We start from the raw sequence: 25330 nt of genomic DNA, 5'->3' as shown, positions 1-25330 counted from the left end.
AGATACTCTCTTTCAAATATTGTCTAAAACCCACTCTAATTAGTTGTTAATAGGTTCTTTTTATGTAAACAAGTATACAACTAAATGGCGTGGCTTCACTCTCTTTTGGGTGTTTGGTTTGAGGATTCCTAAGTAAAAATGAGATTAAATAAGTTGTTTGATTGATTGAGTATGTATACAATAAAATTTACAAGTGATATTTATAGACCAATATATTAGAGAGTCCGATTCGTCTTGATCGTGGGCAACTAAGATTGTGTTCTAAGTGTCATTACTCGGCTAAACCTACATGATTGTGTGACATTCCTCAAGTGGATGAGTTTGTTACTAGAAAGAGGGATTTGAGTTGCAACCCTTTTAAATCTACAAAATTTATCCAAGTTCTTAACTTGTAAAAATGAACTTGATTTTAGCTTAAATAAAGAAGTGCTTTGTGTGATCATTGAAAACTTATAGAAGCATGCAATATAGCCTCACAGACAGTACTCAAAATACGCTTACTCAATCTATCTAAACAGAAAAACTTGAGACAAAGTTACAATATATAAGATTGTGTTTGGGATCTTAAAACTAGTCTGTGATAAACAAGATAAGTCTTCCAAATTATCACTCTTTGAATTCAGATGTATAATGCGCAGTTGTAACCGACCCAAGTTATAATTGAGTTTGAGAAAAATTGCAAATAAGATCAGAGTTTTTTGGCTTGTAAATGTAATTCCAAAATATGTTTGTTGGACTATTTTTACATGCCAGTTTTTATGCACTCGATACAGACATTTATCAAAACATAAAAGCGTTTGCAAAAGAAACATGTTTATGGTATTACACATATTGTGTCATACAATTCTAATCAAGCATAAAACTTTGAAAAGATAAGTAGAAGAAAATAGTCTAGATTAGAATGACATCTTTTCTGACAAATGAGTGTTGATGTAATTTCCAGTGAGAATTTGTGATGTAACATATTGATTTGTGGCCTCGGTAAAATGAGCCCCGTCCCAACTTACATACACACTACTATCATTGCAACCTTTTGCTGTAACAATGGTCCCATTCAAGACTCTTGTTTCTCCACAAGATACACGACTGTCATAGTTCAATGGCGGACCTCCATATCCACAACAAGCCATAATCGGTTGTTCAAACCCTGCAAACAAATAAGCATACAAATTTAATGACTGTCGTGAATTTTGGTGAGGCAATAATGAAATTTTGCTGGCTATATTTACCCTGCTGTGAGTGGTTTGCAATGAGGTCTAATTGTATGGTATAGATATCAACATATGTAACATTTACATCTAGATACTGGCCCTGCAATTTACTGCAGAAATCTTGCAGATGTAGATTAAAGGCTTTAGAAGCTTGGTTGTGTGCTCGAAGACATCCTAGTTCATCAAGCTTTGATGGGTCAGTGCCAAATTGGGCAATAAAATGGGCCAAGCATCCGAGTGGACTCGTGTTATGTATCCAAAAATTTCTAGCCCCGCTGTCGTACCGTCTCTGTCACACAAATATGAGATGAATGTTAATTTCAGCAAAACTATGTTTATATTCTTGAGTTCAAGAATTTTTTAGGATAAAAATGTACCAATTCATTACTACTTTGTTAAGACACTGTCACCAACCTTTATTCCAGTTTCAAATTCCAATAGAATTGTTGGAATTGAGGCAATTATTTGGTCCAAGTCTTGTGAATAAAATGCGATAGTTAAATCGTTCTGACCAATGTCAAAAGTGTATAACCCCTTCTTGAAATAATCTTCGGCTGGGACATACTCGTCAAATTTCTTGTCTGAAACATGATTGGGATCATTTTCCTTTCAATGAATGAATTAGAGAACCAAAATACTTGGTTTTGACATTGAAGTGGTGTAAAGCAATCATACTTATTTCTAATCCTAATTAACATTGCAACAATCACTCCAAACCCTAACCCTAATATTTTAGGCGCCAATTCATTCTGGCCGTTGGATGGATCAAAACTAATCTCCACACAATCCATGGCATACATCAAATTCTTCACCCATCATCCTTTTTAATGCATTTGTGCAACTCCCACCAAATTGAATCCTTCAATTCCAAAGTGAGTTACACCTCTTCCAACACCATTTAGGCTGTGTTTGGTTCCATTGATAGATGAAGGAAAGAAAGCTTAAAGAATGGAAAGTTTATGGAAACACATTCTTTCCATTGTTTGGTTGCTTTGTAAGAATGGAAAGAAAACATCTTTTTGGTGGGACCCATGTTCTAAAACTTTCAACCCATGACAGCGAAGAAAGCTTGAAGAAAGCTTGGGATTGAGGTTAACATTATAAAATTACTAAATGGCACATTTCTTTGTCATTTAACAAAACATATATCTATGGATATTTTTGTCATTTAACAAAACATATATCTATCTTTCCTTCCACTTTCTTTTCACTTTCTTTGATACCAAACAACTAAATAATCATCTCACTTTCCCTTCACTTTCTACTCATTTTCTTTCCTTAAACAATCTTTCCTCTTACAATCTTTCCTCTTACTTTCTTTGGTGATCCAAACACTATGCTCTTTCACATGCATGATTAGTCTCTATTCCATCAACGATAAATGCTTCTTATCTTTCCAATTTAAAAAGTGACTAATTTCAAAGCATCCCAATTCAAACAGTGTCATGTTCCTTTTAGTGAAAGTGCAGTTTTTCCATTTTTATCAGATTACATTCCTCTTTCACGATTTACCTCTGTCTTCTTCCTCCCTCACCCATCTTTTTCTAATTCATTTAAAGCCATGAGAGAGCCAATCAAATAATCCATCTTCCTTAACACGCCCACGCCCTGTTTGATTCGGCTATGTCGATTTATCATTTTTCGGTCTCCACTCCGATGTCGTCTCAGCCTTGGTTCTATCCATCAACTTTGTTGGTACACCTCTTTTTTTGTTTTGGATTGTTTCTGGTCCTCTTTGAGTATATGTTAATTGCTATTGCTTTTCTCTTAATACTTTTCAACATATCTACATAAGGGTCTCTTTACCAATCAATTTGACAAACTGAAAACACCGAACAATATTTGCAAACTTCAAATTTGCGAGCTTCAAATTTTCTGGACAATGAGTATGTCTTTAGCATTCAAAATTATTATTATTAACTTTTTAACAATCGATTACTCCTAAAGAATTTAATTTGTTCTTCGTTGAATTAAATTTATACCGTTTCTGTGTATTAGGTAAAACTTTTTGGTTTTCTCCTTTTAATCGACGTTGACAAGTGTATATAACCAGCTATTGAGTTTTTGAGTGGTGCAGGTTATTTTTTATAGACACAACATATGTATCCTTAATGATTTGAATTGCAATGTATATTTGATAGATGGAGGCTAATATAACATGATTGTTCAATTTCTAAGTGGTGGTTTTAGTTGTGGAAACCCAACAGCCAACACTTGCCAACACTTTCGCTCTAGCACAATCTGCAAAGAGGGAGATAATTTTTGTTATTTAAATCATATGGAGAGTATTTGTTTTGTTGATTTTTTAGTTGTTATTTCATGATTGGATTAGTTCTTGAATTGCAGTGTCATTTTGTCAAAAATCTTTCAAAATTGAGTTTTGTAAATTGAATTCATTAATATTTTTTTTGTTGAGATTTTAAATGTAACAACTATTAGTTTGTTTAAGATGTTAATGTGATTAGACAAAAAATAACTCATTGATCTTCGATATTAAATGGAAAAAATACCTGACTATTTTTTAACATATAGTTAGTAGACAAGTATATATAATGAGGAAGTAGAGTGTATGATCACCTTTTGCTCTAAGCAAGTCAACAATCATGAAAAAGGGTAAATAATGTTGCACAATACAAGGCTAAAAATGGTCAAAGAAAGGTTTTACTTTTTTTTTTTGAGGGAAAAGAAAGGTTTTACTTGATTCTTTATTCTTTATAAATCATCATTTTTGTGTATACTTTGCCTTTTGATTTTTGTTGTGACAGGGTGCTCTTTCAAAATTAACGTTTGACCAAATTAACATTAATTGTAAGGTAAATTATTATTTTTCATAAGCAGATTATATTTACATGTTGAAATGATAAATATCTATTTTTTTAACCAGCCTTTTAATTTATTTTTTTGTTTAATGACGTTTGCTACTTAGAACTCTTTGTGCTGATGAAGAAACACTTCAGTTTCAGTGTGCTATACAAATTAAGAATTTTTTCATCATTGTACTTTTTTCTTCACGTTTCCATTTTTACATGTTAATTAAGTGGCATATATATATATATATGGGTTTTGTTACAAGACACTCTTTGGTGGTGTCTTTTAACAAGTCACACCTTAAGGTGTGATTTTCACTTTTTAGTTATAACTTTGCTAAAATACACCTTTATAAAAGTAAGTTGGTGTCTTTTCGCAAATGCTCATAGAGTAACTTGATAAAAGACACCTTCATAAAAGGTGTCTTCTATCATAACCCTATATATATATATATATATATATATATATATATATATATATATATATATATATATATATTAGTAATGTATTTATAAGTTTTTTTTAAGGAAATAATGTATTTATAAGTTGGTGTTCGTTTATATGATGCAGGCTAGATGTGAAGATATTATTAACAGATGACAATGGAACTGTATTGACATCACTTCAAAATGTAGTGTTTAAAGAGATATTCTAAAATGTCTGTTGCATGTCCTAAAATATTGTTGATGTTGAATTGTTTTTTTAACTATATAATGGATCATTTTACAATATATTAGCTTCTCCATAGTTTATGACTCGGGCGGTAGCACGGGTAAAAGTTCTAGTTTGAATTAACTTATATACCTGCAAGCAATTCGAGAACCCGAGCTTTGAATAGCAGAAACTGAGATACCTGAACCCCAAAGCTGAACGGGCTGATCCGTGCTCCAGTTGCCGGTAGGATAGATGAACCTGATGCAGCAAAGTTGCATCCTTGATGGAAATTTGGCAAACCAAATGAATCCATATAGGCATTTAAGAATGGCAAGTCCGTTGCATTCACTGCATCAATCAACCAAAGTCTCATTGAATAGAACTATCATATGAGAGTGCAACCCTTCTTTCTTATTTTCAAACACCAGTTATGTATGCTTAATTACTATATGCATGTATCATATTTGAATTTGATGCAATCAACAATCCATGCATTCACGTAGTTAGAGATGTCGGTGGTCAAACGGTCTAGATTTCAAGTTTGGAATTCATTATTTTTGTTAAAGTCAAAATATGAATTGACTCTAGACCGTCCGATTTTAATGAAATGATCATCAACATCTTTAGTTGAGTGGATTGAGTGGATTGTTGACCGCAGCTTTTTCCGTAGTTAAAAGTGATTTGAGTGAGTTGAAAGAAGTTGGTGTTCATAAACTACAAGATTTTCAAACAATGTGAGATTTTTTCTTGTTTGTAAAAAAGTTTCATGAGATGATTTGACACTTACTTAAGAAGTCAAGCATGAGACGACCATCGCAGAATCTCCCAGACGGAGTTTTGAAGTGATTTTGTCCGTAAGGTGGGGGCAGTTGATTGCCGAATGCTGCAACACGTCCACCTGTGTCTGAGTTTGAATCACCAAAGTTGAAAACTGCCGGGTAACTGAAGTCAACAACAGCATTTGCCACAACCAAACACATGCAAAATAGCACAACTCGTAAAGCAACAACATACTTAGAACCCATGTCACTCAACTTTCACTCAAATTTCAATAATAATTAGACACATAAAAGGTTACTAATTAGAGTTTGAAGTTCTCTATTTTCTTATAAAGAGAGTTTGAATCTCTAATGTGAAGTCCCAACATTAAAGAAATAAAGGTTGGTTATGTCGTTTATGAAAAGAAGAAAAAAAACAATGATTTATCTTGCATTTGGACGCACGATCTGCTAAGATTCTTCCTCGATTTTATTTACTACTAATATTGTAGAGCACATGAGCCACATTACATTAAATAATTGTAACTATGTCATATTTAAAAGACGTATTAAGAAGGCTACACCACGAGCCTTTTGATTCTTTCAAACAAAAAAAAAAAAAAAACACGAGCCTTTTGTTTTTATTTATTATTTATTTACTTATTAATATTAATTTATGCTACTCGTGACTCACGAGTCGTGATTTGTTGATAATATTCATGATTATGATATTGTTGACACCTTGGGTTTATGATATGCGGAAATCCGGTCAAACTTGAAAGTTAGCCGAAGATTTGAGTAAAAACTCTCAATAGTGAATCTTTTTTCTTCAAAAAATTACGCCAAGCAAAGAACTTGGTTCCTCCTCGGTTGTAAGTTTCATAACTATTCCAGAGAGTCTTAAGTGAGGCAAAAGATTTATTTTGAAAAATAAAATTTTGAGAAACAGCTGAAGGCATAACAACATTGGTAAAAATGGGAGTAAAATAAGTTGACTGATTGGTTGAGTGTGTGTATATAATATAATTTACAAGTGGTATTTGTAGGTCAAGTTACCAGAGCCTAAGCCCTAAGTCCTATTAGTCATGATCGCAGTCGACTACGGTCGTGTTCTATGTGTGATAATTCGGCTAAACCCACGTGATCGTGTGCAAGATCATGACATTTCATTGTCGCATGTCATTCCCGAAGTAGATGAGTTTCTCACACGGAGTTTGAATTGTAACCTTTTTTAAATTCTAAATTTGAGATAAACACAAATTTGTTAGTAAACATTCTCTTAGAAGAGAACGTTCTTAACTTTTAAAATGACCTTGATTTAAACAAAAAAGTGTTTTGTGTAATCAGTGAAAACTTAAATTGTTTTGTGCAAGAGATAAATATTTAAAGTGTTTTGTGCAAGAGATAAATATTTAACTCTGATAAATATAATTAACTGAGATCACTAGATTAAAAGCAAATAGAGGGCTGTGATTTGGAGTAATTCAAGAGAGTTACTCTTTTGAAATATAACATGACGGTCGTTAGAGAAGAGTTAATAACATAACAACTTGGAAAAAATTTAGAGACCAAATGTTTAAAGAATATTTTAGGAGGGCTATAACCAAAACTTTGCATGGAACCATTTTTTTTTTTAATCAGCAAATTTTATTAAAAAATCAGATCTCTGCTCGAGACGAACAGAGACCGGTGAAACAGAAAATACAAACGAAAGACATCGTATATAGGTGGAACACCCGAAAAATAAACACCATAAAACCCCCTACAACATCACCACCTAAAAACAGACCCCTTCAAGAAACCACAACTGAAAAAACAAAATCCATAATCACCCATCGCCACTGCTCAACCCAAAATAACCCCCTCTAAATGAAACAATCCAGCCGCATCCCCTAAGTTGAGCCACTATTCTAAAGATCAATCAACTTCCACCACCTCACAACATCCAGACCACCGAAAGAACACCATAAAAAAGCCCATTACCAAACTTGAGTCAAAGAACTGACTCTAGATCTCGAATCAAAAGCGATCGACCCACCACACTTCAGGTGTTAGTTCTCGAGCACTCTAAGTATGGGAAAAATGTAAGTAAAGTAACACACCTCTTAATTTTATTTTTTTAGAAAACACTTCTCGTAATTTAATTGTTGTTTTCCATTTTAAAGTTTTTTTTTTTGTAAGTTATGAAGTACAATTTGAAACTATGAGATAATTTGGATTGAATTGAAGGTTAATATTGATTAGTATTTTTACAACACCATAAAATTCCATTTTTAGTAATCATTTGTTTTATTCATTAATCCTTTTTCATTCAAACTACCATTTATTTTCTACACATACATCATTCTCTCCTATTTTTTATCTTCATCTCCGTTCTTCTCTCGTTTTCTTCACTGCCACGCAATGGCAAGAAGCGCCTCTCAATCATCTCAATCTGCATCTTCCGGTGCCACGACACGACCAGGTGTCATGGCACCACGCGGCTCAGCTGCCGCTACGGCCGGTATGCGTCGTCGCCGAACAACAGGTGGAAACACTACCAGCTCCACCTCTGCCGCAGGAAGCTCCAGCGGAGGGAACAACATGCTGCGATTCTACACTGACGATGCACCTGGTTTGAAGATTTCTCCAACGGTGGTTCTCGTGATGAGTCTCGGCTTCATTGGCTTCGTCACCATGCTTCATGTTTTTGGTAAACTCTACCGCTATCAATCTGCCGCTGGTGCCGGTGGTGGTGCCGGTGCTTGATTCGATTTCAATCTGAATCTGATTTACCGGTTTTTGGATCTGATGCATTGTTTTCTGAAACATGCATTTTCTTTTTGTTTCATTCTAAATTTTTATGAGCTTTATTTCTTTGTATTTTTATTTAGCTTGATTAGGCTTTCTATTTTCTAGCTCTGAAATTATTGTATCTCCTTGATGTTAATGGAAGTCAATTTTGGCCTTTTTTCTGTTAATAATAATTTTATGTATCAACTGATCAAACCATGAAACTAAACAACTCTTGTAAACTATGATTTCAAAATAAAAAATGTAAACCATGGATTTAAAACATACAATTTGACGTATAATCTTGCATTGAAATCATAAATGAAGAATACAATTTGCTAGTCTTAAATCACATTTGTTTATAAGAGCTTCAATGTCATTCAAGTTTACTATAACAATCATCTGTTGGTTGCACGCCGGCATATGAAGAATGAAATTACTATGACAATAAATAGACTGGATTAGAATTTGAGCTAGAGAAGGAAAGACATATTTTATGACAAATGAGTGTTGGAGTAGTGTCTGGTGAGAATTTGTGATGCAACATATTGATTTGCAGCCTCGGTGTAATGAGTTCCGTCCCAGCTTACATACACTCCGCTATCATTGCAACCTTTTGCTGTAATTGTGGTCCCATTCAAGATTGTTGTCGTTAGTCCACAAGAAACGCGACTGTCATAGTTGAATGGCGGACCTCCATATCCACAGCAAGCCATCATAGGTTGTTCAAACCCTGCAAACAAATAATGATACGAATTTAATAATATTGTTTCACCCATCAAGTACTGACATGTTAGAAAGGAAAATGACTTGAACTGCAATAAAAGGTTTGATTATAACAGAAACTGCTGTTGCATAATCTGCAGGATACTCTTGGAATTACAGTGTATAAAAAAAGCAAGATTCATAATATAAGCTAGATTTTAATGGAGGCAATAATGAAACTTTTCTAGTTATACTTACCATGTTTTCAGTAGTTTGCAATGAGGTCTAATTTTATGGTAAAGATATCAACATATGTAACATTAATTAGATCTAGATACTGGCCCTGCAATTTAGCCCACAAAGCTTGCAACTGTAGATTAAAGGCCTTAGCAGCTTCGTTGTGTGCACGAAGACATCCTAGTTCATCAATCTTTGATTTATCATGGCCAAATGTGGCAACATTTTGACCCAAGCATCCGAGTGGACCTGTGTTATGTATCCAAAAATTCCTTGCCCCGTGGTCATATAGTCTCTATCCCAAATAAGAGAGTGAATGTTAATTTAAGCAAAACAATTTTTCTACCATGGAATTCAAGTGAATAATGTTAATTTTCAATAAAAAAACGTAATAAATTCATTGTTATTTTGTTAGACATATAGTGTCACCAACCTTTATACCAGTTTCAAATACCAGTAGAATTGTTGGAATAGAGGAAAGTATTTGATCCAAGTCTTTTGAATAAAATGCACCAGCAAGATCGTTTTGGCCTATGTCAAACATGTATAACCCCTTCTGGAAATAGTCTTCAGCTGGGACATATTTATCAAATTTCTTACCTGAAACATTATTGTGATAATTTTCTTTGAGATTAATGAAGTAGATATATAATAATCATCAAAGTTGGAAATATTTGAATTAACTTTTCATATACCTGCAAGGACTTGAAGAACCTTGGCTTTGAATAGCAGAAACTGATTTACCTGAGTGCCAAATCCGAATGGACTGATTGATGCTGCATTTGCTGGAAGGATAGTTGAACCTGCTGCTGCAAAGTTGCATCCGTGATGGAAATTTGGCGAGCCCACTGAATCCAGATAGGCATTTAAGAATGGCAAGTCCATTGCATCCACTGCAATAATAAACCGAAATCACATCAAATGGAACTATCCTCATAATGCAACCCTTTCTTATTTCCAAACACAAGTTTTGTATGCTTAATTACCCTATGTATGTAACATCAGATGTTTTGTTTATTGGCTCATATTTGTAATTGTGGTAATAACTCGATCATTTATATTCTAGCAATAGTTAATATAAATATATAATCCTCTACATTTCAAAATTGATGAGAAAAATGAGTCTTGATCAAGTAGTATTCATGCAATTGAATCACGTAAGCATTCATAGTTTTGTCCTTAGATAAAAGATGTCTCGGTGTGGCTTGATGATATATAGACTGTGTTTATAAAATACCCTTAGTCTAATTCTCAAGCAAGGTGAGACTCTTTGGTGTCCAAAACATATAATATATAATTAGAATACTAGCTATAAGAAGCTTGTGAAAGGATTAGAAATTTACTTAAGAAGTCAACAATGAGACGGCCATCGCAAAATCTACCAGCTGGAGTTTTGAAGTAATTTTGTCCGTTGGGTGGGGCGGGTTGAAAGCCCTTGGCTGCACAAAGTTCACCTGTGTCTGAATTTGAATCACCAAAGTTGAAAACTGCTGGGTAACTGAAGTGAACAGAATTTGCCACAACCAAACACATGCAAGATAACACAACTTGTAAAGCAACAACGTACTTAGAAGCCATATATGCCACTTAACTTTCACTTGTTATGTGCAACACAGCCAAATAGTAGTGTAACGCGTATTAAGATACTAGTTAGAGAGTGGTGCCTTTTATGCATGCTTATTACACACCAAGTTGGTTGTTTCAAGGAGCTAAAATTTGAAATCTAAACATCAAAGAAAGAAATAAAAAAAAAAGGTTGGTTTTGTCGTTTAACAAAATAACGTGATTTGGATGAATGAATATTAGCGTGCATTTTTTGGCTTGCATGTCCACGAGATTGCATATTGCTTGCTACACCGTCCTTAATTGTCTGTCTCCCACGTGAACCATTCGAATTTAGGCAATTATATATACTGTCGCTAATATTCTTCCTGGTTTATCTTCTGTTTTATCATTAATTTTGTATAACACATGTACCACAATACATCATAGATAATAATTAAGTAATAGTATATGTCAAATGAAGAGACGCGTTAAGATACAACACGGACCTTTTATTGTGGTTCTCGTGAGTTTGTTGAGTTGCATCACATTCACATGCCAAGTCAGTAGCAAAAATTTTCAAATGGATTCATGAATTGTTTAATATAGGTTCTTTTGAAGCGAGCGAAACAGGCAAGTATTATATTACAAATAATAATAATAATAGTAGGTAGTATATTATATATATTGCTAATAGCTGCTCATTGAACTCGAATTTGACATCACATCACATTAGAAGTAAATCCAGGTACTTTTTAAAACCTAGTAGATAGCCGGTTGTAATCTCTTGTGCCAAAAGTTAACTTTACGACAGAAGAAGAGGGGGTAATAGTAAAGATGAATTAGGTGAATAATTTCTCTCTTCCACCTAGGATGTACGAAAGACGGGTTAGGCCAAGTTATGCGTGTCTCTCACCCGATCTTAGCATTACGTCAGGCCAAATTTTTGATCCAAACTTAACTTTATCTCAATAAATTACCGGTTCAATAAGGACAAACCATACAAAGACGTGCGTTCTCAAGACAAGCAACCAATCCAATAATAATATATAAAAAATTTGTTTGGAGTTATACTATTAAACAAAATTAGTCAACAAGTTTCCTCAAAAAAAAAAAAAAATTAGTCAACAAGTCGCCAAAATTATATTATTACAGAACAGCAACAATATAATTTTGAATATGGTTGTAAGTAGTAGTTTAGGATAGTTTTTTCCCACCATGGGAAAGTTGATTATGTCCTTTAGATTAAATGAGGAACACATTCTTATCATACTCTCTCCACACTAGATTATTTTTTATATTATCTTTCATCTTCTCCAGCAGGCAAGGCTTGTTAACGTCTATGCTGCCACCGCCGTCGGTTCTTCTTCCCCCCGCGTCTCCTCTCTCTTTTTATTTTTATTTTTTTCCGGCAAAGAACAAAGGGGATTTATGCTTTCCGGTAACTGTAAACCTTAGATCCGCTAAGTTCTACTCTTCGTCACCACCGTCTGCGCCTTCGTTGCCGGATCTCCTCCTACTGTGATACCATACAGACAACTTATTTCCTGTGCTTTTGCTTGCAATTTTTCCTTCAAGATCGTGTGTTAACTTTTTTATTTCAAGATTCATTTCATTTTGTGGGTTGTTTCTGGGTTCATCCATTGTCCAGATCCAATCAATTCAATCAACACGCAAAAACCAATAACTCAACACAACCACACCAAAAACATAAAAAACTCAGATCTAAAATTTCTACACATTTGTTGGTTGTTTTTGAGAAATTAAAAAAAACATGATGAATGTAGTGTTTTTTTTAACTATTTTAATCCGAAACTGCCACCACCGTCGGAATCGGTGCCGGCGCCGGCGCCGAAGGAAGGACGTGGAAGCTGAAAAGGGGGAGATATGAGACCGCGGGGAGAGAAAGCATGAGGTAGAAGATTTTGACGGATGAGAGAAGGAAGGAGATTGATATAAACAAAAAAATTGTGTGTTGAGAGACCATCATAAAATTGTATATCTAATCTAATCTAATGGTCACATAAAAACTTTCCCATGGTGGGAAAAAACTATCCTTTCCCATACTAAATCCCACCGTAGTTTAGTACTGACTTGTGTTATGAAAATAAAAATTTGTTTTTTGAAGGGACTTGTCATTAGTGGTCAATAATTAGTGAAATTAAAAACTTGAAATGAAATGACTATGGAAGTGACAAAATGAGTGTAGTAGTGTAATACTAAGTTAGAAAAACAACCTGCCCACTCCACTTAATTGTACAAGAACTTGGTCAAATTCTTGTCCTCAATTTTTTCAGGTTAGTCACACCCAACCCAAAACTTGTGGGACGGGACAAGTTTTGTACACTTCTATAAAATAAAATAAAAAAGCTTCGAAAATGGATGTAAATTTAAAAAAAAAACTTCCATATTTCACTTAAGTATTGACTAATTCGAAGATCAATCCCACCATTTTCTAGCAAATGCCCATTAAAGTTAGAACAAAGCTTTGTATGAACCGACCCAATATAAAAAATTTTACCACATGAGGATTCAATCCTAAATCTAAAAAAAAATATAAAAAATACTCCGAAGTCCCAAACCGACACCTTCAAACCAACTTGGGATTCTAAAACGGAAGAAGTTAACAGGGGTGTTGCCTCTAAAGAAACAGTAGTGCAAATAGCAACTTGTAGTAGAGATATACATTGTCCTGAACGGGCCCAATTGAAGATAAATGAATATACAATTTTACATCCCGACGTCGTTGAAGGCTTAAACCCTTGAAAACCAGTAACCTGCAATTGTTCTTTGATTGAACTGAATCAATCAATAATGCTTGTGTATCGAAGTTGAAGACGAAGAAGATGTCATTGAAACGCTTACAATTAGCTCGCAATCTCTATCATTCTTCTCAGATTCAACCACAATATTCATCCCATCTTCTGGGTAGCTGCAGAAACTATTCCAATGTTTTATCAAACGCTTCTGATTTCGCTAATGTTAAAACTTTGACATTTCGATCTACAATGGTAATTCATTTGTATCAAGATTCAAATTATGATTTTTTTTGCTTTTGGGGTTTTGGGTTTATGATTTCTGTGTTTGTTGTCAATGTCTTTCTTAGGCTGCGGAGTTTTCCATTTTCATGAATGATAGAAAGATGTCAACTAGTGCAGTGAAAGTCAGACCTAATGCACAAGTCCGCCCTATGGTAGGTTCTCTTAAATTTCTTATCTTTCTTTTATTATAATCATCCAACTGTGCTGTATGGTCTAATTGGATTGACTTATTTGAGCTTATCCACTGGCACAACCTTTAAGATAATTTATGAAAACAACTTTTGATGGGACTTTATGATATCTTGTGTTATTCATTAGAGCTTATACAATAAGAGATTATTGTTTAACCTGCAACATAAGTTGTTTATCCAAACAGGGACATGGTAGATTATGTATGTTACACCCAATTTGTAGTTATTGTATTGGATTAATGAAATTTACAAGGATGACTTTTGTTGTGTGGAGGATGGTACATGTTTCTCTTCCGAGCTTTGCTCGTCTATTTTTTAGGTTTAAGTTCTTACTAGTTATGGTTTAAGGAGATATTAAAGGAAAAGTTTTTTTTGACAATATATTAAAGGAAAAGTTGTGATGTTTTCAATTAATTTATGACTACCAATTGTTGGAAAATTAGCAGAGATACCCAAAATCATAGATAAAATATATGAAATATTATTTAACGGAGATGTTTAGTATTTAGTAATGTGTACCTGTCATGTTTGTTAGTGTTCGTAGTCGTCTTGGAGAAGAAAGAGCATGAAAGGATTGCCGCCCTCTATCTGGAAAAGGTGGTGGCTAGAGTTTCTCTGACCTGATGGGATAGTCAGAATATAAATTCGAATGGTAGAGACCTCTCAACAGGCTAACCAATTGAACAACCCAACACATCACGAGCTGTGAAGCCCCGATACTTCAAAATGGATGACGTACCGTATCCCCTGCGTATCCTGCACCGATACCTGCCCGATACTTCCCGATACGTATCCGGAGAGTATCCAAATATTAAATTTTATTTTTTTAAAAATTAATTATCCGATACTTTCCGATACGTCCCGATACACACGGATACTTGTGTTTTTTATATTATTTTGATTTCTGTTTTTTTTTGTTGTAAAAAATAAGAATAAAACAGTATATTACTATAATATATATACATTTCCTTTATCTTTCTTTGGTGTCAGTACGACCCACACCACACCACACAAACAATTGCATCTTTCCCTTTCTAAGAAATTAGGGTTTCGACTTTTTCTTCCAAAGTGGTCGCCGTCCACTTTGGCCACCGTCGAAGTCTTGGTATCAGACGACTTTGGTATATATTGCGTATGTAATTGACTAATGACCACTCTCTTAATCGTCAATATTATTTATATTTATGTTAATGTGCTACGAGCCTGGTTTCTTGTGTTTGTTAATATATTTGCATATTAAAAAAATGGTTATAATTATATTGTACATTTAATTATATAAATTTTTTATTAACGTATCCCAGCCGTATCGTATCTTGATTTTTGAAATTTTCCCGTATCAGCGTATCGGTGCAGTATCGTATCCGTATCGTATCTCGTATCCAGGCTTCACAGATCACGAGCCATTCATATAACACAATTTACACAACAATATTCATTTATTTATAATTTAGTGCATTATTATAATTAGAATTTTATAGTTGATATTGTGATTTATTATTTTAATCATTGATTAAGGTTATCCAAGTGGAAGAATTGCTCGATTTATATCTCATTATCTCCCACTTATGCCCTTCTTGTATTCTATATTCATATACCAATTATTTTGTTGGTATATTTGAATTGATTTACTGGATTTATCATCTCATGTTTCCTTTCTGTTCAAAATTCGCAATTGAAGTGAAGGGTTTCTTCAAAAGGCGTTTATTTTACTCTTCAATTAGAGGAAGAGTGGAACCCAAGACACACAGTTCATAGCTACAATTAAGGCATCAAAATTTTGTTTAACATTCTAATATTCTCAAACTTTTTTAAAATATTAATAGCATGCTAGCGTTTTAAATGACATGAGCAGCCTTTGTCTTTTCAATGGATGGTAAAGTGGATATGCTAGATGTAAGTACATGCACGATATATGTTGTGTGTGTTGTGCTCTAAAGTTGAAAACAGTTTTCCAGAGTTAATGATTTAGATGGACTTTAGGTAACCCTCTTATGTAACAATTGTTTTTCCATTATAATATTCTTTAATAGATATAAGATAAAATAAAACAAATAAAATCAATCTAGGTTGCTGCCTATAATCCGTTTATTTGCAGACCAAGTATTAATTTTCATGCCTTACTGACATATCATTATTTCAGGGAGCACAGATTTGCCTGTCAAGTCCAGGAATTATCTATGAACCTTACGAACCTCGTGAGAAAATCCCATTTTGGAAAAGGTTAGGTTGCAATGGTTTTGTATCTCCATTGCTTTAGCTTCTTATCTCTATTATACTTTTCTTCTTCTAAGTAGCCTAAAAAGAAATAAAAAATACTCCCATATATTGTTATACATGATTCTTTTCTCTGAAATTTAAGTTTTCATATCTTTTTGTGGGATTTATTTTAACATGAAAGCAGTTTCTGTGATGTTGCATCTACGTAGAATTATTTATATATTTTCTAAGTATTATCTTTCACCGATTTGATGTGTCTTCAAGGCTTGTATAGCACTGCAGCTACATATATTATAACTTTATAAGTATGCATCCTGGTCTTCTCTATAATTTCTATGATGTTTCATATATCAGGATGTTCACTAGAAGTGGTTGGGAAAGAACGAAAAGCGACTTAATGATGGAGGTAACGATGCATATAACTTCTGTTACTTTCTGTTTGCACTATCTCCCAATTTTGAAACCTAACTATGTCTATGTAATAACTTCTATTAATCCAATATTTTATCTCCCACTCCCTTTTTATTTGCCCCCAATCTTGGAGAATTGCAGCATAGTGTTTTTCTAAATAGTATTATTTTATTACAGAAAATAAAATAATAATGAAATTAAAGTCGTGCAGAAAGTACTGAATACTGGACAATAGGCAGTGGCCCTTTCTTCTATGGATGTTATTCGTTGCCTGAATCAAATTTTGCTTTTTGCTCTGCTACAGGTCAAAAATGCCTATACCATTGCAAGGTTAAGAAAAACAGGATATTCAAAGAAACAGTTCTATCTAGAGGCTATCAGTATGTACAAGGAGGTATATAACCGTTAAATTTTGTATTCCATACCAAGCTTTATTTTTTGACTCATTATGCCAACAACAAACAACAACTAAAGCCTCTTTTCACTAGATGAGGTGTGTTGCACAAATCAAACAATGTCATTGTGTCTTGTCTACAACTCATTCTTCCATATATTAATAATAATTTACTGGTTTCCTGTTACTAATTTACGCTATTAATTAGAAAATTAACGAGGACAACATTATTGAAATCAAAACTAGGGAACCAAAATCAACCTTGTTTAAAACCAGAAGGATACATCAAATCAAACTTTATAAGTATGCACCCATTAGGTGAGGTCAGCTACAATCAATAAACTACATGGTGTTGTCCCAAAAGATAGACCATTTATTTACCTCTAGATTTGAAACTAGAGGAATCGAAATTTTATTAATTTAATTTGGGCTCAAATGCACATTTGGTCTCCCCTATTTTAAAAAAAAATTATGTTTTGGTCCCCCTATTTTAAAAATCGGTTTTTTTGGTCCCCGTATTTTACTTTTTTTTTTTTTTTTAATTTTGGTCCTTCGTCTCATTTTTGGGTCATTTTTTATGATGTGACCTATTCATTTATGACGTGACAATGCTTATTAGGCCACACTAATATCCATGTTAGCAAAAATATGTCTAATAAGCGGTGTCACGTCATAAATGAATAAGTCACGTGAGAAAAAAGTGACCCAAAAATGAGACAAGGGACCAAAATTCTGAAAAAAAGTAAAATAGGGGGACCAAACCAACATTTTTATGAAAATAGGGGGGCCAAAAGTGCATTTAAAGCCTTTAATTTTCTATTAAATATAATTTTTTTCCTAAAAGATGCAGTTTTGAAACATTCAAACTCCTTTGTGGTCTGTTTATTGCTATATAGTGATGAATTCAAATCCTTAGCCATTTGAACATATTATCAGCCTGATGAAGCAGATACATAAATGGCATTTTATTGTTTGTTCAGTAAACAAATTTACTTAATAAATTTTGTGGCTCTGCCACACCTTTTGATTACAGAGATTTGCTTCATTTTGTTTCTTTGGCAGAAGAGCTGTTTTTTAATTCTTTATAGGTTCATGTATTTTTAACCACTAGGACAATTTATCATGATTGGTTCTTGCTGGTTTCCTTCGTTTGCCTCTTTTGTTGGCTCCATGATAAAATTTCCTTTCCTTTTCTGCAGATAAACACACTTATAGCTAATGGTGACAAACACTCATTAAGGAAAGCAGTTACTGAGAAGATGTTTTCCGTATGGCTCGCTTCCTTTTTGTGATTTTATCCAGTGTGTATTATTTTTGCGAAGTCACAGCTATGTACATTTTTCATCCATAATTATCAGAGTTTTGTTTAATTTACAGACACTTAAGAATGAAATTAAAGTAAGAGAAACTACATGGAGCAAGGTTTATTGGGAAATGGTTGAGCCTGTTGTTTTGATACGAACTCTGCGTGCTCGTATGGTTAGTATTCTTCACTTTACTGTGCTTTATTTGATATTTTAGGCAAGATGATGTTGAAATTCCAAATGTGTATATGAAATACGAGAAAGAAGACCTGCTTATGCTGCATTGTCTCAACTTGCTATCCGTGAGACACCATCAAAACCTGGTCCGATTGGATTGAGTAGTATCATTACCTTTGCTAGGGCCATAGGGTCTATTTTTGGAGGTTTTTACAACTAAATTTTTTGAAGTTAATCTCATATGGTCTATTTCTAAGATTCTTTTTCAAAGTTTCTGCTGCGCAGAACCTTTCTGGGATACATATTTAATATAATTGTGATTCGATGTAATTTTTATTTTCTTGTTTGAACCATGATGATGATCCTATATAATATGAATTGGCTAGATCTTGTTGGTATGCATGCCTATGTAACCTGTTAGGCCTATCCAGAAGAGCAGATACACATATGACACTGAGTTGTACTCATGTATGTAACATACAGACATGCACACATGCCACATTACATAATTTGAAAATATTATATATATTTTTCTATATTATTGTTTTATGGAGATTTCTTTGTCTTTGCAGCTTGGTGTTGACAAAAGTGACACGAATAAAGTATTTTATCAGATTACCCTTGAGATTTTGGCTAAACATGTATGCTTTACACGTTAAAATTGGTCTCATTACTGAAAATTTATATCCTTGGTGTCATGAGTACTGGGACTTCAACAACTTAGGACAGTGAATTGATGTTTTATTCCTTGCAGAAATTTGAAGCATATGACTCAAAAGGTTCTGTTGTCGCTGGAGATAAAAACAAGGAGGTAAATTGCTTTGCCTACATCCTTGTAGTGTGTGTCTCTGGATATTCATTTTCTCTTCTTTTTTTTCTTCTGCCAATTAGCATAATGCATTAGATCATCAATGAAACGATAATCTGTTCTTTCTTTGTCTCATATAGTAGACGGGATAGAATTAGGAATGACACCATTAGAGAGAGTTGGGGTAGTAACTGCAGTAGAAAAGATGGTAGAAAATAGGCTTAGGTGGTTTGGCATGTAGAGAGAAGACCAGTATGTAGTATGAAGAGTAGATCAGATGGAGGAGAGTCGGATCAGAAGAGGTAGAGAAAGACCTAGAGAAACTATTATGAAAGATTTAGAGGCTAATGAGTTGGATTCAAATATGGTTTATGATCGAACATTATGGCTATAATTTGATCCATGTAGTCGAACCCACTTAGTGGGATAAGGCTTCGTTGTTGTTTGTCTCATATTTTCTTCCACAATTATTCTATGAAATAGAACAATTTATATTTAATTTCTTGTGGCATGAATTATGTGGGAGCATGGGGCCATAGCAAAGGGAACTTGATAGTTGATACAGTGGGTGCATGCATAAGTTTCCATTTCTTTACCACCAATATAAATTATTTTCTCAACCTCAGTGTCCTACCCTTTATTCAAGTACTGGTTTCCTATATTTTCCAGGTTCTTGTCCGTGATATATGGATATTTGAGAAGGCTTCGTTTCTCCCTAGATCATACTGGCGTCTTTGTGGACGGATATCTCCAAAAGCATCGTAGTTATCTCATGAAAGAAGAGACCAAAATTTATGGTAGTTGTATATGTTCATAAATTGTAACTTATTATTGTTGAGTTGATTTGCCACAGCAATCTTTAACTTGGTTCCTTGGGAGACAAGTTCATCTTAGAGGAGTTTTGTTTTAGGAATAAAATCAAATATAGGTTTAAACCTATCCAAATTTTGTTTTTGAATGAAATTTATTTAGAGAATTTCCCCCTTTCTTTTATGGGAAATGCTAACTTGTGCCCTTAGGGCACAAGATAATGATCTTAAAACAGAATTAAACAATAAATATTGTATTGAAAATATAAGTTTTTAAGGTTATGCATGCACAATTTCCAAGGTTAAATTTCTTTATTTAGTTTCTTATTTTGTGTCCTTAGAGCACAAGTTAGCAAGACCCTTTATTTATTCTCCTTACAAATCTCTTTTATGTATGTCAATCAAATGAAACCTTGTGGGAAAGGAATTTGCTAACATCAGCATAATAATAATTGAATAGTAAACGTGGAGGAATGGTCAAAGTGATGCTATTCTTCCAAACCCACAATTCGTTTCACAAATAAATTAATAATTCCATAACAACACGACAACCTTGCTAATGATTTAGAAGGATCAACTAAATCAAGCTTAAAACTTTTTGCTGATGTATTAGTGTTGATTAATTGCATTGCTGTTTTCTTGCCACGCTATAAACATAGAGTATGGAAGATGCAACAATTATTAGCTATGCCTTTTTATATTCTTGCTTTTTACTATCAGATTCAATAACAACTTGGTAAAGGCTGAAGACTTCTTTATTAACATCCCTTCCAAAAAAAGCAAAGGATATCTTCCACAAAGATTTTTAATATCTATTTCCTAACTTAGTCATCTACATTCTTACCACTTTGGGATTAATCTGTATTTTTTCCACCCTACCCATTAAAACAACACCCTTTTCACATCATCTCTGGATAAAATTTTTTACCAGATGGACCAAAGAGAACTCCATCTTCAACATCTGGGCATCTGCTACAAGCTCTATTATTTCATCACTAAAACTCTGGCTTCACAAGCATTGAAGACGGTGACTTTAGGGTGTTCTACACGTAACAGTTCAACCTCAACTGCACCAAGAGGTTCTGATTGTGAAGCAGACAAGGTCGTAAGGTTAGGGATACCATGTAATAAGGCTGAAGATAAGGATTCTCCATGCACGAACGTTGATGAGATGGTTAAAGAAGGAACAACAAGATTGCCAAAAAGGATATCTCTAAAGAAATCTGTGAGCATATGTGACAATGTGGAACATATTCTGCCAAATAAAAAGATCAAAAAGAAGAGCAAGTCCTTCCAAAAATCAAGCTCCCTGGATCAAGAAGAAGAAGAAGAAGAAGAACCAAAGCCTCTAAGATCAATTCTGAAAGTGGGTTCTGATCTCAATGACCAATCCAATTCAATTTGTTGATTATATATCTAGGCTGTAATAATATTAGCAGCAATAATATATGTCATGAAACAGCAGAGTAGCTGTTATGAATGTGGTGCTTGGCCTTACAATCTCTTCATGCATTTGAGAATTCAATAGTAGCTTCTTTCTTTTTTTATTTTTAAATAAATAAACGTATATACGTAATATTATGGGGAATTAGTCATTTTAGTCCCTGAATCGGAAGGGATTCGTCACTTTAGTCCCTGAATGCAGATATAGTCCCTGAATCGGAAGGGATTCGTCACTTTAGTCCCTGAATGCAGATAAATTGCAAAATAGTCCCTGAATGAAGACTTTGTTAGTCAATTTAGTCCCTGAATGCAAACTTCGTTAGTCAATTTAGTCCTTGAATGTAGACTCCGTTAGTCACTTTAGTCCCTGAAATTGACCATGCAGGGACTGTTTTGCAATTTCTCTTCATTCAGGGACTAAAGTGACGAATCATCTCCCATTCAGGGACTAAAGTGACTAATTCCCCTAATATTATTTAGTGCACAGGTATTTGCTCACGTGATTTTGACACAAGTCAATGTAATAAGATTCGTGATAAATTTAAATAATCGTCTCATTTGATAACAAAGAATTGTCTCGTACTAAATTTTTTCAATAATCGTCTCATTTGATAAGAATTTTCTCGTACTAAAAAATTACAAAAATATTTTAATCAATCGCATGATAAGTAATTGAAACGGACGTGTGAAACCATTTGAAATATCACCATGATTTTGTTACGTGTAAAAATTTTCAATGTTCCTGCCTTCCTGGACATTACTATGTCTTCGACAAAAATCAATAAGAATGATCAAAATTTGTACGCTTTCTGATGACTGCGTGATCCTCCAATTTCGATCAGATTACTCGGATCTCAAACTTGGCGCCTAATTTTTGAAGAAAATCAAAATCCGCTTAAAATCTAAACGATCCGATTGAGATTGGACGGTCACAATGCATGGCAATGAATCTAATTTCCAAAATTTGTGGAAAAGTTATCTCATAATCTAAATTTTACATGTTATAAAAAAAAATCCGTAAATTATGATTATTACATAGACTAATGAATACCAACACAAGTATAGAATGGCTTAGTAAACCTACAATCAATCAAAGGTTATCTTATCATCAATTGGAACCTATAAATTCCCCTTTAATTAGTTACTTATTAGTTTCAACAACTATCATTTCAGTTTCACCTTCATTTTGGATTGCTTCATCATCGTCAGATTCATCTTCAGCAAAACGATCAAAAAAACCATCAAGATACCAAGGACATTGATCATTCCAAGCACCTCTAGGCGCATCTGCACGCCATTTCTGATCAGCAATCATATCCGGAGACATTCCCCATTCAAGCATCTCTTCTTCCGTATGATTAATCGCCAAACTGTATTCTCCACCACTCCCTTGCTCCATCACCCGAAACTCGCAGTTTCCGAAATTGTTTAGATGCTCAAATTGCTCCACCGTCCACTTGAACCACTTCATCAAGAAAATTCGTGATGTTAATCCGTGTGATACTATCACCAGATTTAAATCGTTAGTTGGATCGTGATGAAGACGATTCAAATCAATGTCTCTCCATAAAGATTCAAAAAAACCTAAATAGGAAGAAATTCAAATTAAATCAAATTCAAATCAAGTAAAATCGATTAGAATGATTTCAGAAGGAGAAAGCGGTTACCAGAAATGCGATCGAAAACATCGGCGGCGGATTCACCTTCAGGAAAGCGATAAAAGAATCTCCCAAACCGTTCACGAGTTTCTTTAACAATCTTCATACGCTCTTGAACTTGGAAGTTACCGAAATCCTGTTCACGTACGCGCGATTCTTCTCTGACGCCGATCACGCGCTTCTTGGAGAAAGATCTACCAACTTCACGGAGTGTGGACCGGGTGCGGGCGTAGGGAGAGACGTAGAAGTAGAGACGCCAGTCAGGGGAGCAGCCTTGGCCGGAAACGAGACGGCGGAGATTGGCGCCGGCGTGGCGGGCTTGTGCGATGCCGGATGGAGTTAACTGAATGCTGTGGTCTGGTGTGGTGGTGTATGCTGACGTGTCAAGGTTTCCTTGGGACTCGCCGTGACGCATTAGGATTATCCTCTTTGGAAGCACACCCATTTTGAATTTTAATTCCAACAAGTTCTCCTAATCAAAACACTTTCTTTTTCTTGATATGTTGGTATTGCTGATTTGCTTTCATTTTTTTAATTGTTGTTTTGATTTACTCGATTTATAGGTTTTTTTAAGTAACTGTTTGACGTTTGTACAATCCAGTTTCTGATGTATGGGAAAAGATTTTGAGAAATGATTCTGGTCAAGCCGCGGCGGCAGCTGTAATGTGTAAGCGAGGACGAATAATGTATTCCATCTTGAATAGTATTATCTTAATCCGGTTCCACTATTATGCTGCTTTTCAAATTTCAAACAACAACTACTACCTACCTACCCTTCTAATTTTTGAATAAAGCGTGTATTACCTTGTCCTATGAAGCATGACATCATGAAACATACGCTCTTTTCAGTTTTATCATAAAAAACAATTATTTTTCAGATTTATTGAATAATTGATGTATTAAATCTAAAAATTAAATTGTTATATCTTTTTCTTATATTTATGTATAAAATGTGATGAAATATGTTTTTCCTCCTAATGAGAACTTCGAGAGGGCAACACACGTAAAAGTGAATTAGGTGTAATAAATCTATAGATCTATGAATTGTATGCGAATAGAATTAATTCCTCATTTCCTTGGTTGCTTACCAACTAAGCAAACTTCATAGACTATTTTAGGCATAGTCGATTTTCGCACTCCTAGTATCAATTCTTTTTCAACTAATTAAATAAGACATTTGAAATTTAAAAGGCCAAACATATAGTGTCAAAGTCAGTTATCTTCTTTATTCATTGTTGTTGGCATACATCTCATCTATGCAGTCATCATGCTAGCTTGAAATGTTATGTTCTTTGCAAAAGGATATCTTAACACTAACCTATGATTTCTATCAAAAAGTTCTAGAGAGTTATTCTTCATTATCATATAATAACCTTTTTGCATGAGTTGTTCAACACTTAATAGATTGCATTGCATTCCGAGCACATACAACACTTCTTCTATCACGGCTATCTTGCAATTTCATCCTTCAATTACAAACTTTCCCATTCTTTTGTTGTTAGCGTTCTATGATCAACTAGCTTCACTTTTGTGGTTTTAATAGTATCAATTTCTTTCATTCATTCTCTATTTCCTGTCAAGAGATTAGAATAACCAATACCTAAAAATCATCTTTCTGAATTGAAACTTTTAGCATTGGTTGTTGTCATTATTAAGACTACGTCATTATAGTCTAAGTCTTCTTGTGCCATTTTAGCCTCCTCATCATCTTTCTTGACTTGAATACCTTTTCCATACAATCGTGGCTTATTCTATCACTTGGTCCCTTAACTTAATTGATTGTCTCAATTTGGTCCCCTAACTATAATTTGTACCTATTTCGTCCTCTATGTTTTGCTCCGTTACTAGTTTTAGTCATTTCTGTTATAGAGGACCAAATTGGTACATAAGTTAACTTTTTTTGAGGGAAACTAACAGAAATGACTAAAATTATTAACGAAGCAAAACATAGGGGACCAAATTGATACAAATTATAGTTAGGGGACCAAATTGAAACAATCAATTAAGTTAAGGGACCAGGTGATTGAATAAGCCTACAATCGTCCATATGAATAGTGACCATATTTTTCACAGTTATAACATTGTAGCTTCCTTTTATCAAAACATTTCTTCTTTTCTTGATTGTTGCCCAAACCTCCTCTCCTTTAAGATTCAATTTTATCGTCAATCTTATTATTTCCTTTAAGGTTT

General features: G+C 34.0%; 5 protein-coding genes and 1 pseudogene across 7 annotated transcripts; 3 read left to right on the top strand and 3 right to left on the bottom strand.

Annotated features, from left to right (window-relative positions):
- Nucleotides 1-630: 630 nt before the first annotated feature.
- On the bottom strand, nt 631-5889 carry LOC146957196 (GDSL esterase/lipase At1g54790-like). Its single transcript, XM_085741162.1, has 5 exons — nt 5461-5889; nt 4824-5021; nt 1626-1792; nt 1230-1500; nt 631-1147 (listed from the first exon to the last, which is right to left on the bottom strand). The coding sequence occupies exons 1-5, from the start codon at nt 5696-5698 to the stop codon at nt 897-899; spliced, it is 1125 nt and encodes a 374-aa protein (XP_085597288.1). The 5' UTR covers nt 5699-5889; the 3' UTR covers nt 631-896.
- A 1886-nt stretch (nt 5890-7775) lies between these two features.
- Nucleotides 7776-8380, top strand: LOC146957195 (uncharacterized). Its single transcript, XM_085734728.1, has one exon. The coding sequence runs from the start codon at nt 7835-7837 to the stop codon at nt 8177-8179; it is 345 nt and encodes a 114-aa protein (XP_085590854.1). The 5' UTR covers nt 7776-7834; the 3' UTR covers nt 8180-8380.
- Nucleotides 8381-8479: 99 nt separating this feature from the next.
- LOC146957194 (GDSL esterase/lipase At1g54790-like) lies at nt 8480-10834 on the bottom strand (annotated as a pseudogene). The gene is made up of 6 exons (XR_015022384.1): nt 10489-10834; nt 9841-10038; nt 9579-9745; nt 9167-9440; nt 8707-8936; nt 8480-8651 (listed from the first exon to the last, which is right to left on the bottom strand). The product of XR_015022384.1 is annotated as a GDSL esterase/lipase At1g54790-like (transcript).
- Nucleotides 10835-13480: 2646 nt separating this feature from the next.
- On the top strand, nt 13481-20346 carry LOC146957193 (Mitochondrial inner membrane translocase complex, subunit Tim44-related protein). 2 transcript variants are annotated; one of them, XM_085734696.1, is made up of 10 exons: nt 13481-13698; nt 13794-13880; nt 16060-16139; nt 16491-16542; nt 16852-16941; nt 18141-18209; nt 18319-18420; nt 18995-19063; nt 19177-19233; nt 19900-20346. In XM_085734696.1, the coding sequence occupies exons 1-10, from the start codon at nt 13534-13536 to the stop codon at nt 19993-19995; spliced, it is 867 nt and encodes a 288-aa protein (XP_085590822.1). In that variant the 5' UTR covers nt 13481-13533; the 3' UTR covers nt 19996-20346. The 2 variants fall into 2 exon arrangements, with proteins under 2 accessions (XP_085590822.1, XP_085590825.1); XM_085734699.1 differs by lacking the exon at nt 18995-19063.
- Nucleotides 20347-20819: 473 nt separating this feature from the next.
- On the top strand, nt 20820-21519 carry LOC146957192 (uncharacterized). The gene has a single exon (XM_085734707.1). The coding sequence runs from the start codon at nt 20971-20973 to the stop codon at nt 21445-21447; it is 477 nt and encodes a 158-aa protein (XP_085590833.1). The 5' UTR covers nt 20820-20970; the 3' UTR covers nt 21448-21519.
- Nucleotides 21520-22436: 917 nt separating this feature from the next.
- LOC146957191 (phosphoglycerate mutase-like protein AT74) lies at nt 22437-23845 on the bottom strand. Its single transcript, XM_085734687.1, has 2 exons — nt 23150-23845; nt 22437-23066 (listed from the first exon to the last, which is right to left on the bottom strand). Exons 1-2 carry the CDS (start codon nt 23583-23585, stop codon nt 22624-22626), a joined length of 879 nt encoding a protein of 292 aa, XP_085590813.1. The 5' UTR covers nt 23586-23845; the 3' UTR covers nt 22437-22623.
- Between the last annotated feature and the right edge of the window lie 1485 nt (nt 23846-25330).

Source organism: Medicago sativa, chromosome 1 (assembly GCF_051527215.1).
Source record: "Medicago sativa cultivar Bolivia chromosome 1, Bolivia_mono, whole genome shotgun sequence".
Taxonomy (NCBI): Eukaryota; Viridiplantae; Streptophyta; class Magnoliopsida; order Fabales; family Fabaceae; genus Medicago; species Medicago sativa.
This window is presented reverse-complemented; position numbering and strand designations above follow the sequence as displayed.

Coding starts and splice junctions, on each gene's coding strand:
- LOC146957192 (XM_085734707.1), top strand. CDS start 20,971: ATGGACCAAAGAGAACTCCATCTTCAACATCTGGGCATCTGCTACAAG.
- LOC146957191 (XM_085734687.1), bottom strand. CDS start 23,585: ATGGGTGTGCTTCCAAAGAGGATAATCCTAATGCGTCACGGCGAGTCC. Junction 23,067..23,149: donor TGTTTTCGATCGCATTTCTG/GTAACCGCTTTC, acceptor CTTCCTATTTAG/GTTTTTTTGAATCTTTATGG.
- LOC146957193 (XM_085734696.1), top strand. CDS start 13,534: ATGTCATTGAAACGCTTACAATTAGCTCGCAATCTCTATCATTCTTCT. Junction 16,942..18,140: donor CTATCAGTATGTACAAGGAG/GTATATAACCGT, acceptor CCTTTTCTGCAG/ATAAACACACTTATAGCTAA. Junction 19,234..19,899: donor CTGGAGATAAAAACAAGGAG/GTAAATTGCTTT, acceptor TATATTTTCCAG/GTTCTTGTCCGTGATATATG.
- LOC146957195 (XM_085734728.1), top strand. CDS start 7,835: ATGGCAAGAAGCGCCTCTCAATCATCTCAATCTGCATCTTCCGGTGCC.
- LOC146957196 (XM_085741162.1), bottom strand. CDS start 5,698: ATGGGTTCTAAGTATGTTGTTGCTTTACGAGTTGTGCTATTTTGCATG. Junction 1,793..4,823: donor GGTTCTCGAATTGCTTGCAG/GTATATAAGTTA, acceptor ATCATGTTTCAG/ACAAGAAATTTGACGAGTAT. Junction 1,148..1,229: donor TGCAAACCACTCACAGCAGG/GTAAATATAGCC, acceptor ATTTGTTTGCAG/GGTTTGAACAACCGATTATG.